Genomic DNA, 15,130 nt, shown 5'->3' on the forward strand with positions numbered 1-15,130 from the left:
GGCAGGTACTGGACTACAGCGAGTACACTGGACCAGGGCTAGCTCCAGCCCTGAATCGCTACCATTAAAAAAGTCATAATTAATTAATTCAGACTAATGAAGTGAAACGAAATGAAAATTCATACTGTCAGGCTAGAAGTTAACCCAACAAGAATGAAAATATGTAATATTGTAATAATGAATATTCAGATCAGTTTTCAGTTCAGTTGTACCATCTTTATAATAATTCTGTAGCCTACCTACAATCAAACAACAAAAATCCTCAATTTCGGAGGTCCCTGATAGATCTGTGCCCCTGACATGACATTTGAGATTGAGAACTACTAAAAGTAATGTGAAAATCAGTAGCATGTACATTCAATGGATCATTGAATTGCTGATTATTAACCACAAAATAGCTCCTTATTCTTAAAGATCACACCTGTGTCAACTGAGTGGTGCAACTCCCCTCTCCCCCTGCCCCTCTCTCTCTCATTAGCAGGCAACAGTGCAGCACTCTCTCTCTCTCTCTCCGTTTCTGGCACAACAGCGCTAATTTTGCCCCTACTGGTACTCTAAACATAGTAACATAGTCAGACAAAAGATCACACCCGTGTGAGGGGTGCTAATATATTAAGGTCTAACTCATGGTGATTGGGTGATGCAATGGTGACGTAAACACACGGTGCCAACACAAACATTAAATGCCATTAACAATAAAGAGACTATGACGTAAATGTTCCCTTCATTGTCAATGGCATTTTTAAAACAAACATTAAACCTGTATATAGGAGGGGCAGGCACCCCTCAAAAATAGCTGATGTACAAGCTCACAACACATTGTTGATATCGATATCGCAATGTTTTCAGATCTGTTGCTTTGAGGGGAGCTTTTTTGAGGGGTGCTAGCCCCTCCTATATTCAGCTATTAGTGTAGATATTCGTCTTACACAAACATTAAATTACCAATGACAATGAATGGAGAATTTACGTCTGTAGACAAGCAAATCATCTATTTTTGTCCTAAATAACCAGACAATGATAGGATAATTTACATCATGTGGATAAGCAAATTGGTACTATTTTTCAATACAATTGCAAGACTATTTATTATAATGAACTGCAAGATGAAATCATGTCCGTATCCATCTCTTGGTTTTATTTCATATCATCTACATCTTACATTATAAACCACTATTGATCAAGTCATGCTTAACTCTACAAAGTGGAGAAGCATACAATAATTCTTCCATAATTTTACTCATGATGCTGGATATGAGCCATAAAAGCAACATAAGTCAGTAAAAGGATTGCAAGAGTGGAAATAATGCATATAATAATTATTCAATAATTCATTAGGACGACGTAAGATCGTAAGTGCAAATGTTAACAACAAACAAAACCCAAAAGAAAACTATACAATTTCTAAGATGGGTGCTTCACATTTTCTTTCATATAATGCTTTAACTGAAATTCATTCTTTGTAGACAACATTTGTGAATGACCTCAAAAAGTCCACAGTGGGAAAGACTGAAAACAAGAGCTATGAGTGTGACTGACATCAAAAATGACACTGAGGTGTTATGACACATGCCACCACAACATATGGACCTTTCCCGCTGCAAGTCGTCCACGATTCACTGCTATTGTGACTTTTTTCAATTCACTCATTGTGACAGCTCTGACTGGCTGCAAAGGTTTGTCGACTGAATGGAGTGTTCTCTCAACAGTCCCAACTCCTGAATCCTCGCTCATCGTGGGGAAGGCAGATTAGAATCCGTCCCCGTTAGATCTGAATGTTATTACATCAGGAGGCATAGGATGTTGAAATTAATCACTTTGGGGTGTCGAGGGTAGACAAGCCTATAGCTGAGTCGTTGAGGGGGTTTGGCGGTTTGTTAGTTGAGTCTCTCCGTTGACCAGAGAACCTTCTCCGCGTGGCGATGAAGACCTGGAGACCACTCGTTCGGTGTTGTCAGAACTTGAGCCACTTTGACTGTGCTGGTCCACGGAGGCGGCGTTTGCTGGCGTGGGTGTGGGCTGCTTGACTTTCTCCTTAAAGTCTGTTATTATAACAGTTAAGTCACCAACGGTGACTTCTAGATGCTGGGCACTGCTCCTGTCCACATTTTTTAATCTGGGCCTAATGAAAGAGGTGGGCAGAAACAGGGGAAGCATTATAATAACAATAAAATAATACATACATTGTACTTATTGAAGATTTTGAGGCAAAACATAACAATTAAATCAGACGGTGGATTATTGTAAGCATGACTGTTACTGGATTTACTATTACCTCGTCTTTTTATGGCTGTTCTTCTTAAGTGTTGGGTCTTTGTCACTCTTGTCTTTCTCTGGCTTTTCTCTCTTCTCTTTTTTGGGTAGTGTGGGAGGTGCGAACTGCTGATTTACTTGCTGTGTCACCAGCTGTGAAACAGGCCGAGGTTTTCTGAAAGAGAGCAATAGACATCAGTTGATTCATGGGAAAGTTTGCATTCATACCCGTCATTAAAATGCCCATGTGGGTTGAACTGAGTGCCCACAAAGTGCCATGAGGTAAAAACTCTGTAGGAAGACAAAGTGTGAGAGCCCTTTCCGTTTTCCTTTGTCTATGATCAATATTTATGAATCCTGACCTACTGTCCCAGTTATGGAGATGGATATTTCATTGACATTTTAATTACTCATCTGTCCTGTACCTATCCTGCGTTTCTAGGTTATTACTTACTGCTGGTGGTGCTGCAGACAATAGCTGAATTTCCCCACAGGGGATCAATCTCCATACATCCATCTTTGAGAAGAGAAATTAAAAGCATTTCCTGTGGTCTTTTATGTCTATATTCTGTACCAAGTACATCTTTCATATACATTTGTAGGGAAATCTATTTTTAGATGATGTAAATTAACATTCTTGCTAACTAATGTTACCAACATCAGAAACTAGTTTATGAAAAGTTATTTTAAAAGAGCATTCAGTGATTTGGGTGATTTGGAAAAAACCCCAGTCCGCCAATGTGCACAAGATGTGCACATTGCACATCTTGTTGCCGTTGAACGATGAAGCGATTTTTCCAAATATCTTTGCATATCCGACCTTTAATGTCAAATTTACTTTTTTTGGACAGCATTTTGCAGCAAACAGTATCAGCTTCGCTGCAGGTGATAGATACTTACTACACTGTGCATGTATACTGATGTCTGACGATGACGTATGTATAAAGTGAAAGCATTGAGGTAACTGCCCTCTTGTTATGTTGTTTACACAACAAGCACAGTTGAGCACGGTGTTGGGAGACAGGTAGACAGCGGGAGCAGCGAGGTAATTGCTGTCTATTGTTATGCTAAACACAACAAGCTCAGCAAGCCAGGACGAGACAGTTACAGACCACGAGAGCGGCAAGGGCGACATCAGAGCGACTTCATAAGTAAATGCTCGTTTTGGTCGAAGAAAGCTGGAGATGGAACTGCCAGGCAAGAGAAGAGGAAGGCTTAAAGGAGAATTCCATGCTAGAAGACTTTTTTACCTTTATTTGTAGTTGTTACGTCCACACCAAAGAGGTCCAGGTGTTATTTTGTGCAAAAGTGCATTATTGGGTATTTTCCCCAATATAAGCCCTCAATGGAGGTTGGGTTTTTGTGCTAATTCGCTTATTTCCATCGAAATAAGTAGTAAAGTGTGATTTTTGAGCGATGGAAATAAGCGAATTAGCACAACACTCCAATGCCCCATTCAATTCAAATAATGCGCTTTTGCACCTGGACCTCTTTGGTGGGGACGAAACAACTACAAATAAAAGGTAAGAAAGCCTTCTAGCATGGAATTCTCCTTTAAGAAGAGTTTTATGGATGCGGTGAGAAGACATGATCTTCTGCATGTCCTGTAGTACATTTGTTGGGGATAAACCCCTTGAGATGTTTCATCTAGTTTTCGTGGGCCAATTGTGATGCTGAAAGAATCGCCCTCCCTCAGGCAGATTCATAACTATTCCAAAGCGGTTGAAAATAAAATGCTTCCCACGGGAGCGTCTTCCCACAAGCCCAGCAGTGCCCTTTTATCCACTTGGGTCTGCACCGGTAAATGTACTAATGTCATCATGACGTTATTAGGTTTAAGGGTTAAACACAGCATATTAAAGAAGGTCTTTGGCCTGGCACAGAAAGTAATAAGTGTTTACAATATTCACACTGACTGAGGAAGTAAGTTATCCGTGAAACTAGGTAAAGGCAGTTAAAGAGAGAAAGGTTGGCTTGAGAACCACTACTTTGCTGACAGCCACAGAACATCCCAGGGTTCATTTAACTCTGGGAATGTACAAATTGCAGAGAAGATTGTGTGCAACATCCATCCGCACTGTTTTATAGCTCCAAAAACAACATAATGGCCCAACGTAGGTCTTGATCAGGCAAATACATATATTACTAATATATTTGCCTGATGAAGACCTTTAATGGTCGAAACGTTGCACTCACTGTTAATAAAAGTAAGTGTCTTACACACTGCAATATATTTGGTCTGCGATCTGACGCTAGATCGGAGGTTGACCACTTGACACATGAGTCATGAACAGCTTCGGAATTGCGCACAACTAACAAACACCCCCTCGACGCATGAGGCAGCAGGATGTTTTGTCATTGAAAACAAGCACTTCCAAACTCTGAAAAAGAAGCATCTGCAGCACAGAATTTATTGACACAAAGTAGCTCATAACATTGCCTACGGGGGATTTTTATGAAAGAAACACTTTGCAGATAGAGGATAATTCAAGCGTTCCATACAGCTGCAATGTCTGTGAGTTTAACGAGTTTAATGGATATTAGGAATTTAATTCGTCCGTCCTGGAGTACACGTTAAGGAAGGCCATCAGTGGACAAAAGCAGGCTTCAACATCAGTGGTGTCATGCTCGTAGAACGCAGTACCACGCCGTGGTACCAGTAATGTTTTGAGGCGCACGCGCAGGGACGGAACGAAGCGTTGCGTGTGCGTGCACGCTAGAATGCTAGATTCAAGAGAAGACGCACCTAATCAACCTCTTGTCACCAGACTTTCCAAGACGCACAAAGTACCCAGTATACCTGAGCGCACGGTAAGCATGCACATTGCACACTTACAGCAGTATAGTAGGCTATGGCTCCAGTAGGCTGCTGCTGCTGTGTGGTGTTCTGTACAAGAGAAGAATGCCTCCTCCAGAACAGATTAATTCGTCCAAAGCAAACTTTTTAGTTTTTCTAGTGCAGTAAAGATGTTTGTCTGACTATTTGAAGTCTACTTTTGTGTTTGTGTCTAAAACTCTCATACACTATTTAACAATAGGCTGTTTCAGCTGTTCTGTGTTCTGCGATGCGCACATGCACGTGGCATCATTAAAACACTGTGGTACCAGTAAAAAAACCTACCATGACACCACTGTTCACCATAACACCAAGGAGGTCGAGACGGCATCCCGCAGTAGTCGTGACAGACCTGGACTACGCGGATGACATCAGCCTGCTCTCCGACCACGTGGAACAAGCTCAGGAGCTCCTGACCAGAGTGGAATCAGAGTGTGCCAAGGTTGGCCTCTGGCTCAACGCCAAGAAAATCACCTATAACATTCCATCGGAGCATCCACCGCTGACGACAACAGAAGGCACTGCTCTGAAGGAAGTCAATGACTTAAAGTACCTGGGCTCAACGGAGCAAGATCTTAAAGTGAGAAAGGCGCTTGCATGGAGGGCCCTGAACGGCATGAAACTCCAACCTCCCCCGTCAAACCAAACTCAGCTTCTTCAATGCAACGATAGTCAGTTCTCCTACAGTGCATGCTGCACCCTGAAGCCAACCCTGCAGAAGTCTCTAGATGGGTGCTACACCAGAATGCTGCTTGCAGTACTTAACATCAGCAAGAGTACACATGTTACCAACAAGAATCTGTATGATGGGATGCCAAGGGTGAGACAGAAAATAGCAGCCAGGAGAATGAGACTAGCAGGACAGCCAGCAAACTAGTGCTGTGGGAACCAACACACCGGCACCGGTCATGAGGACGTCCCACATTAACATTAATGTGGATATACTCAGAAACGATGCGGGAGCGCCAAAGCCCGGTAAGGAGTCCTTCCTTACCGGGTGGAGGTCCCCTTCCTGACGTCGCACATCATGCACTTGAAGGCCTCTGCGCTGTTTCTGAAGGTGCACACACTGCAGTCCCAGTACCCATCATCAGAGGACGGCTTCGGCTGTCGCTTTGGCCTGCACACACACACACACAGACACACACACTTGTCACCTTAAACAATACTTTACAGTAAAATTTGGGTAAAATTAATTTGCTAGAGCTCCTCAGACTTGCAGTTCATTAATAAAAACAAGAAATGTATATTAACTATTAAAACATCAGCACACACACACAGGGTGCAACTCTTTTTTTAACGAGACCAACACACTCAAACATGCACGTTTAAAAACGTCTAAAAGCATGCATAAAGAAAGGAGCATCAACTTAAAAGAGTCACTTCGTGTCGTGGGGATTAAGGGGGTGAGGGGGAGAGGTTGACACAGACAGACAGACCCCATTAAACCACCACTTTCAACCTGGCGTTGAGCATGTCCATTTACAGGGGGCCGAAAATGGAGTGCAGTACTTTCATCCGACGGAGCATTGGTCCGAACGACAACCTACCTCCTCCCTCACCCTAACCCTAACCTCCCCCGGGGCAGACACCTAAACCTAACCGCAACCCTCCCGACCCGCAGCGCACCTCGTAGCCTCCCCCGAAAATGCTCAAAAATGTCCAGAAACGTCTGCAAATGTTCATAAACTGCGAAAATAGCAGACCCACAAGCTCAACAACGCGTCGCGCTTGCAGATCGGCTATGTTTTGCTACCGGTATTTGACATGACACACAGTATGGGGGCTTTTAAAGCAGCCAAACCGTAGCCTAGCCGCCATGAATGAACACTTCACTGGAGACTGGAGAGAGAATGAGTTCTGTGTAAACGACCCCCAAAGAGCACGTCCTTTGTAAAATATAAAGAAATTAAATGTTTATTCACCTCGTGGGACTCTTCTTGTCTCCCATTTTTTCATAAAGCCCTCCTCATATGTCGTTGGGTTGGGTGTTTTTTATTTTTAACGGATTAATATTACGAGGAGGAGAAAAAAAGAGAAGACGAGCCGCTCTCTCTCTCTCTCAGCTGTCGTGGAAACTCCACCACTACTGCGAAGCTCGAGTCACGTGGGTCGGGTTTATCCAATCACAGGACAAAACGCCAGAACGAAGAAATAACAAACCATATTTATTAAAGAAAAGCAATACTTTTTTATATGATGAAAGCGGCATTGATATGAATTTGACAAGCTTCAGTATTCGTATAGATTTAACAACGTTGTATTATTTATATTGTGGTAGCTGAGGACTGAGGAGAGCTCTAGATGTATATGTTGTTAAAAAGTGGGGGGAATATATTTAATTTAATTTAATTCAAAATGTTATGAATGTGCTGCTATTTAAATAAAACTGTCGGTTTGTAAAATGTAAAAGAATCATTGTGAGGTCAAAGAATCTTCAAGATCTTGCTGTGCATTAATATACACATAATCGGATTAATCAATAGTTTCATAGGCCTACCATTTCATGTCTACTCTTAGGTAGCCTTAGCGCTGCTCCATAGCTCTAATGCTGTTGCAAAAATGCAATGGCAGAGCTAGCCTCGGAAACCCAGGCTCTGCCACCACAGGGTGGCAGCAGCACACGTTTCGGAGGTAACCTGCCTTTTCCGTTGAGGAGGAGGATTTGAGGAGGAAGTAAAGCAGCGAGGGAGGAATGGAGGATAATAATAATGGTGGTTTGTTTTTATTGCTTGTTTACATGATTCACGCGACTATCAGGTATCAGCATTTTTGTGACATAGTGTAAGGTGGAGGAGGAACACCCAGGGCACCGTTGCGTTTGGTACGTTTCTTTTCTAATCTGATTGAAGTTGTATTACTTATAGTATCTACAATGTTAATATTAGTGACAGTGTTGTTACAACCTCGTGGTGGTACCACAGGCGCTCGTGCTACGTCCGTTAACCGTTCATTCACAACATTCATATAACATGTATTCCAATTTCCACTATCTAAGCGTATGCAGTTTGAACCTTCAGAGCCTTGTGTGCAAAAAAAGTGCCGATCTTGTTTACATGATGGCGTAGCCATGGTTCACATGACGCTCTAGCCCAAAATTTTCGATTCTCGTAGAGGTTTTTTTCGATTCTGACGAATCTCTCTGCGAGAGTTTAAAAGATAACCCCGCCCCTAACGTCGAAGAAGCAACCTTGATGCCTTTAAATCACTCTTACCTTGTACAAATGCAAAATCTAAGCTGCTTTTAATGTTGCCCCACTTGTTTGTGACGTCTGCGGAACCATATTAAACACCTGCGGGGCTTATTTTTCAATAAAAAAGGTATTTTAATCAACTCAGTTTCTGAATCCTCCATTGTAAATGCGGTAAACGGCGCAACAGAATATTGCCCGCGCCCCTAGCGGCCAGGGTTCTCTTGCGCATTTACAATGGAGAGAAAAGAAAGATGGCTGCCAGATTCCGAGACAGAGTTGATTAAAATACCTTTTTTTATTGAAAAATAAGCCCCGCAGGTGTTTAATATGGTTCCGCAGATGTCACAAACAAGTGGGGCAACATTAAAAGCAGCTTAGATTTTGCATTTGTACAAGGTAAGAGTGATTTAAAGGCATCAAGGTTGCTTCTTCGACGTTAGGGGCGGAGTTATCTTTTAGACTCTCGTAGAGAGATTCGTCAGAATCGAAAAAAACCTCTACGAGAATCTAACATTTTGGGCTAATGACGCTAGTACTTCACGACTAGCCCAAACATTTAGATTCTCGTAGAGGTTTTTTTCGATTCTGACGAATCTCTCTACGAGAGTCTAAAAGATAACCCCGCCCCTAACGTCGAAAAGGAACGTTTGTGCCTCAAAATCACTCTTACCTTGTACAAATGCAAAATCTAAGCTGCTTTAAATGTTGCCCCACTTGTTTGTGATCTGTGCGCACCCATATTAAACACTCCACATGCTTATTTTTCAATAAAAAAGGTATTTTAATCCACTCTGTCTCGGAATCTGGCAGCCATCTTGGTTTTCTCTCCATTGTAGATGCGCAAGAGAACCCTGGCCGCTAGGGGCGCGGGCAATGTTCTGTTGCGCATTTACAATGGAGGATTCCGAAACAGAGTGGATTAAAATACCTTTTTTATTGAAAAATAAGCATGTGCGGTGTTTAATATGGGTGCGCACAGATCACAAACAAGTGGGGCAACATTTAAAGCAGCTTAGATTTTGCATTTGTAAGGTAAGAGTGATTTTGAGGCACAAACGTTAGAATTTAGAATCTAAATGTTTGGGCTACTTCACGACAGTCATGTTTCAGGGCTAGCGTAAAGGTACCAGTGTATAGGTGCAGTGCAGTACACTTACCAGTGTAAGTGCAGATTTTCGTTGGCTACTTAAAAAAGTATTCTGATAGTATAGTAGTACTCGTTGCTAGTGTTTGTTCAATAACAGGAGTCTCAGCCTGTACGGTACCCGTTCCAGTTCCAATTTTGTCTGCTCCTTTTATGTGTGTCATCATCGCTTCTAATTTTACTTGTTTAATTTGTATCCTGACTGTGTTCTCCTGACCGGAAAATGAATTTTCTAAAGAGAGAGACATTACATTGGAGACTCCTGTTATTGAACAAACACTAGCAACGAGTACTCACTAGCAAGAGCCATTCTCAAAGGGCACCTACGGACGGCTGCAATTCGAAACAGCCCCCCGTAAAATCGGAATCCCCCCACCCCCTTGTGTAATGTGTATATGTTTATTTTCCCTTTTTACATACCTGATTTCCTGTGTTTTATATAGAAGTGTTTATTTGTACGTCTCTAAATGTTCTGATGAATTGAAAATAAGTGTAATGCTTTATCAGTAATGCACGCATGGGTCATGTTTTTTTCCCCATAGACTTATTTAATGTTGCATTAAATAAAAACTTTGTTCCAAAAATAAACAAATGAGCATGGCGGTTTGACTCGTTTGGATATGAAGCATCACTAAAATTACAGTCACCAAATTAATTAAATCAAAATTATCAAAATATGACCATATCGCTAGCACAGTTTATTTATTTTTGAACCACAATTCTTATATCAGACGATTCTAAGATGACCCAATCTTATTCTACGTTTCTTCCATTACCCAGGGGATGAAAGAGTGACGCCAGGACTCCTGTAGTCTAATGAGCTCAGTAGCAATGCCAATCCATGCCACTGATGTCTAAATGAAAAGATCCATACTTCAATGGGCTCGGGTCGAAGTACCGGTATGCCGCTGACTTGCCCGTCAAAGTGGTGATCCCACTCATGATGATGAAGATAATATTACACAAGGCTGATATTTATTCCTCCTCTTTGTAGGTACATCAACCCTGTCTGAAACATCTTGGGACGTACAAAAGAAGGGAAAGGGAACCAATTCCCCTCAAACAGTAAGTGTAATGCCAAATGCTCTAATTTTGACCCATGATTCATGTTTTATTCTAACACCCATCTGCCACTATCTTATTAACTGTCACAGAGGAGAGACAATATTTTGTGTCGAATAATTAAAACATGTCATTTCACAGCTCACCAAATGTGCTGAAGTTAATTGACATTAATTGAGATTGGCAGTGAGCAAAAAAATTTTCCTCATTTTCTTTTGTTCTCTTTCATAGGGGACCTCAACAGAAGCTCCAGTTGCTTGTATGCTATTCCCAAGCCAAAACCACAAAAAACCAAACACCACAACGTGATTGACACAGAGGGAGTGCTTATTTTGGTTCATGTGATAAACCAACCTTTGACGTCAACGTGCAAGTATTTATTTAAAAAGTAATCAAAGTCATGATTTGCGCAGCCATATTCACATATTCAAGGCGTTTTGTGAACCAAAACAAGCGTTCCCTCCCCAAAAAACACATTGGCTTGGGAATCGCTTATACGTGCTTCAGTTACATTACACAAGCCATAAGTGGCTGTTAGGGAGCAACAACTCCTTCCAATATATTGAGCTAACCCTGCTGACTCATTCCAAAACGTCTTCTCGCTTCGCACAGAAGCCTGAAATAACTGAATAAAGAAGCAACATTTAACTTGCCCATAGAATCAAGCACATACACAGTAGCTGGGTGCTCAGTCCCTATTATACAGTTGGTTTAAGTTCATCTTCACTTCATCCTATCTTATATTTGGTTTAAGTTCATCTTCACTTCTTGAATCGCCGTATTGGAGCGCCATCTCCTGGCGTGCCGTGAACACAGAAGTAATCCATAAACCTCACAGACAATCATATTGGCCTGACATTGTGAGTCATTGCGTGACGGCTCATCCCTCCCCCGAAGTGATAGGGCGATAAGAGTGTTGTAAAACCTCTAGCCCCCGCTGCTTACACAAAGAGTGTTGTGAAACCTCACTCAGAGCTACCATGTCTACTAGGAGAGAGAAGTTCGCTCCTGTGACAGCTAGCAGACGAGCGGTGTTACCTAGTACTACACCGCAGAAGGTATGCTCCAACCAGTTCTGCTCCCGCTGCCTGACCCAAAACGACCCACACGTGAGGTGTCCCGTATGCTTGGGAATCGAGCATGCTAAACAGGCTTTTAGCAGGCCAGGCCTCTGCCCATACTGTCTCCACTTCTCCCACCGCCATAAGTGGCATCGCCTGAACCAAGTTAGAGCTTTTCAGCTATCAGGCAACACGGACAGAGAGGAAGATGAAAACGAGACTGACTTGAGCCTCGCACGCTCCAGTGGCATACCATTCCCTAGACCCAAGGCCACCACCACTAGGACCCCACTGGCCTACGACGTGGCACCAGTCGCTCGTTACGATGACTACAGCGGCAGTGACAGTGACGTGCCTCTGCCCACCAAAAGACGGGCCATAGCCACCTACGACGGCCGCCTTGACATGACACCGTGGCCTGCTGAAAGACAAGCCCCAGCCACCTACGACATGGTGCCAGTCACTCGTTACGACGACTACAGCGGCAGTGACAGTGACGTGTCTCTGCCCGGCAAAAGACGGGCCATAGCCACCTACGACGGCCGCCTTGACATGATACCGTGGCCTGCCGAAAGTCAGGCCCCAGCCACCTACGACGTGGCGCCAGTCGCTCGTTACGACGACTACAGCGGCAGTGACAGTGACGTGTCTCTGCCCGGCAAAAGACGGGCCATAGCCACAGCCATAGCCACCTATGACGGCCTACGACGGCCTGCCGAAAGACAGACCCCAGCCACCTATGACCTCTCCAGTGGCATACCATTCCCTAGACCCAAGGCCACCACCACTAGGACCCCACTGGCCTACGGCGTGGCACCAGTCGCTCGTTACGACGACTACAGCGGCAGTGACAGTGACGTGCCTCTGCCCACCAAAAGACTGGCCATAGCCACCTACGACGGCCTCCTTGACATGACACCTTGGCCTGCCGAAAGACAGGCCCCAGCCACCTACAACATGGTGCCAGTCACTCGTTACGACGACTACAGCGGCAGTGACAGTGACGTGCCTCTGCCCACCAAAAGACTGGCCCCAGCCACCTACGACGACTTCCTCGACATGGCTCCGCCACTCCCAGCTCAGCGCCGCCGCCGAGCCCCAGTGAGGTCCCGCAAACCTGCATCTTACCTCGACATGGCTCCACCACCCCCAGCACAGCCCCCACCCCCAGTCAGGTCCCACAAACCTGCATCCTACCTCGACATGGCTCCGCCACTCCCAGCACAGCGCCGACCCCCAGTGAGGTCCCACAAACCTGCTGCATCCTACCTCGATGTGACTCCACCACCCCCAGCACAGCCCCGACCCCCAGTCAGGTCCCGCAAACCTGCTCCATCCTACCTCGATGTGACTCCACCACCCCCAGCACAGCCCAGACCCCCAGTCAGGTCCCGCAAACCTGCTCCATCCTACCTCGACGTGGCTCCGCCACTCCCAGTGATGTCCCGTGAACCTGCTGCATCGTACACCGCAGCCACAGCTGCCAGAGCTGAAAGAGTCTACAGCCCTGCACACGAGCCCCCCCCCACTCATTTGGACAGATGTTACAAAGAGAATAAACCCATGCAGAAACTCTGCCCCTGTGGCAATATGATGCCATGTAGGGACACTCACCCGGAGTGTCCACGTTGTCTCGGTCTGGAACATGCCCAGGATGCACTTGCATCCACCGTTGTTGAATGTATCCACTGTGCAGCCATTCCCAAAAGGTTTCTTAAGCGTCGGCTAACTCGTCAGACTAACCTGTCCAAAGTGTCCATGGACAATCTACTTGGGATGGCCGGTGAGCTGCAGGACGAACTGTGGCTGCTGGACACTGTGGACAGCGGACATGCTAAGTCTTCCAACCCAAAGGAGCAGGACCTTTGCACACCTGCAAGGGGACAGGTGCATAAGAGAAGACCAAAGGACAATCAATGTAGAAGAAAAACTCCCACACACCACCCTCAAATGCAGAAAATTAAATTTGCTTGCATCCCGGCAAAAAAGTCTCCCATCCCAAAGGAGCAGGACTTTTCCACATGTAACAGGCGACTGATGCGCAACAGAGCACTAAAGGAAAATAAGTGTAGAGGAAAAACTCCCACACACCATGTTCAAATGCAACAAGAAGAGAGAAAATTGCCTTCTTATCCAAACCTGGCAACAGTGGGAGACAACTCTCACTTGTCCACCCTGGATGTGGACATGCAGGACATATGTAAACGTGCTGCTATACGACTCAATATGCAGTGGCCCACTGTTCAAGCAGAGGCTGGGAAGGCTCCCATTGACAGTAAGGAGACAGGAAAGCAACGGCTGCCTTTCTTTCCGGAGTTATTGGAAGAGCTCACAGTTACCTGGCAGGACAAGCCTTATAGCAAGAAACAACCATTCATGGAGAGTTCCCTGCTACATTGTGAGGGAATGGAGTCCCATGGTTTGCTTCAAATGCCCCCCGTGGAGCCATTGGTGGAAGCCCATCTCCACCCCAAGATCTCTCTCTCGTCCTCTACTTCTACACTGCCCTCGAAGACTGACTGTTTACAGGCCAGTCTCAATGATGAGTGCTACAAGACGGCTGCACTTACGGTCAGAGCGCTTAATGCTGCCTCCATCCTGATGGCATATCAAGCGGAGCTGGAGAAGGATATGACGATCAAACCAGACAACTTGCAGTGGGCAGATATTTGCCTAATTTCGGACCATGTCAGGCGTCTCCACAAGGTGGCCATCCAGGCCGCAGGTAGAGCCATGGGTCTTGCAGTACTCCAGGAGAGAGCACGTTGGCTAAACCTCACCAACTTGATGCCCAAGGAGAAGGAGGAACTACTTGACATTCCTATAGTTCAATCAGGCCTCTTTGGTGCAGCAGATGACGCTCTGAAGCTGTGTAAGTAGTATTCGGTTTAGCTTCTATGACTGACTGTCTGTCATACAACAGCCAGTAGCATGTTTTCCCAATGCAATCTTACGGAAGCAGTACTGAGTCAGAGGGTTAAGGTTAGGTTTAGGTGTGCTGCCCCGTGGGAGGTTAGGTTTAGGGTGAGGGTTTGAGATGGGTTGTAGTTGTAGGACTAATGACTGGTCTAAAGTTAACTGTGAAGAGGCTGGAGAAGTGGAAGGAGTTTCGTCTCAGCTGCTCATTTTGTTAAATCAATCAGTCTTAAGTCCACACTAATTATCCATAATGTATAAATCATAGATAAGTGGTCAGGACAGCTAGACCTTTTGGGGGAGGGGTCAGAATAAATTATGGACTTAGACTGTTATTCGTCTTGACTGCTCATTGATGAACTGGCTATGGTGGGAGCAGCAAAACATTGTTTATTATTAGAGGTGCTCTGATATTCACTACAAATGAGAAATGACTCAATCTGTGATCTGATCTGATTTGTTGTTTACCCGATCTGGAGAAACCATTCTGTGACTGAAACATTCTCTAAACATTCTCCCCTTCCTCCCCACACACAGGAACAGTTTTAACGTGGTTTTTGACATAATAATTTTGGAAATGTTCAAATTTTCGTGAGAAGAACAATCAGTGATCGGTATCAGTCCCAAAAACACCTGATCGGACCACCTCTATTTATTATGTGGC

At 44.6% G+C, this 15,130-nt stretch overlaps 2 protein-coding genes and 1 long non-coding RNA gene across 3 annotated transcripts in view; 2 read left to right on the top strand and 1 right to left on the bottom strand.

Moving 5' to 3' along the window:
• Positions 1-1,094: 1,094 nt before the first annotated feature.
• LOC310856958 (YY1-associated factor 2-like) lies at positions 1,095-7,149 on the bottom strand. Its single transcript, XM_083762544.1, has 4 exons — positions 7,015-7,149; positions 6,084-6,209; positions 2,276-2,428; positions 1,095-2,122 (listed from the first exon to the last, which is right to left on the bottom strand). Exons 1-4 carry the CDS (start codon positions 7,038-7,040, stop codon positions 1,843-1,845), a joined length of 585 nt encoding a protein of 194 aa, XP_083618670.1. The 5' UTR covers positions 7,041-7,149; the 3' UTR covers positions 1,095-1,842.
• A 618-nt stretch (positions 7,150-7,767) lies between these two features.
• On the top strand, positions 7,768-10,742 carry LOC310856939. Its single transcript, XR_014569112.1, has 3 exons — positions 7,768-7,908; positions 10,422-10,492; positions 10,721-10,742. It is a non-coding gene; the product is annotated as an uncharacterized lncRNA (long non-coding RNA).
• Positions 10,743-11,469: 727 nt separating this feature from the next.
• LOC310857147 (uncharacterized protein) overlaps positions 11,470-15,130 on the top strand; it is a gene marked incomplete at its 5' end in the record, with an annotated part of 45,135 nt that continues 41,474 nt past the window's right edge. Inside the window, one exon of the mRNA XM_083762758.1 lies at positions 11,470-14,422. Within this exon, the coding sequence (XP_083618884.1) occupies positions 11,470-14,422 (2,953 nt within the window). The remainder of the gene's footprint in view (positions 14,423-15,130) is intronic.

The sequence above is a fragment of the Protomyctophum parallelum genome (genome assembly GCF_964188405.1).
Source record: "Protomyctophum parallelum genome assembly, chromosome: 4".
Classification (NCBI taxonomy): domain Eukaryota; kingdom Metazoa; phylum Chordata; class Actinopteri; order Myctophiformes; family Myctophidae; genus Protomyctophum; species Protomyctophum parallelum.

Bases quoted from the DNA above. Each gene is read 5' to 3' on its own strand.
- LOC310856958 (XM_083762544.1), bottom strand. From the start codon at position 7,040: ATGGGAGACAAGAAGAGTCCCACGAG. The intron at 6,210-7,014 runs GTGAATAAACAT...GTGTGTGTGCAG, and splicing joins GACAAGAAGAGTCCCACGAG to GCCAAAGCGACAGCCGAAGC. The intron at 2,123-2,275 runs GTAATAGTAAAT...CTCTTTCATTAG, and splicing joins AACAGCCATAAAAAGACGAG to GCCCAGATTAAAAAATGTGG.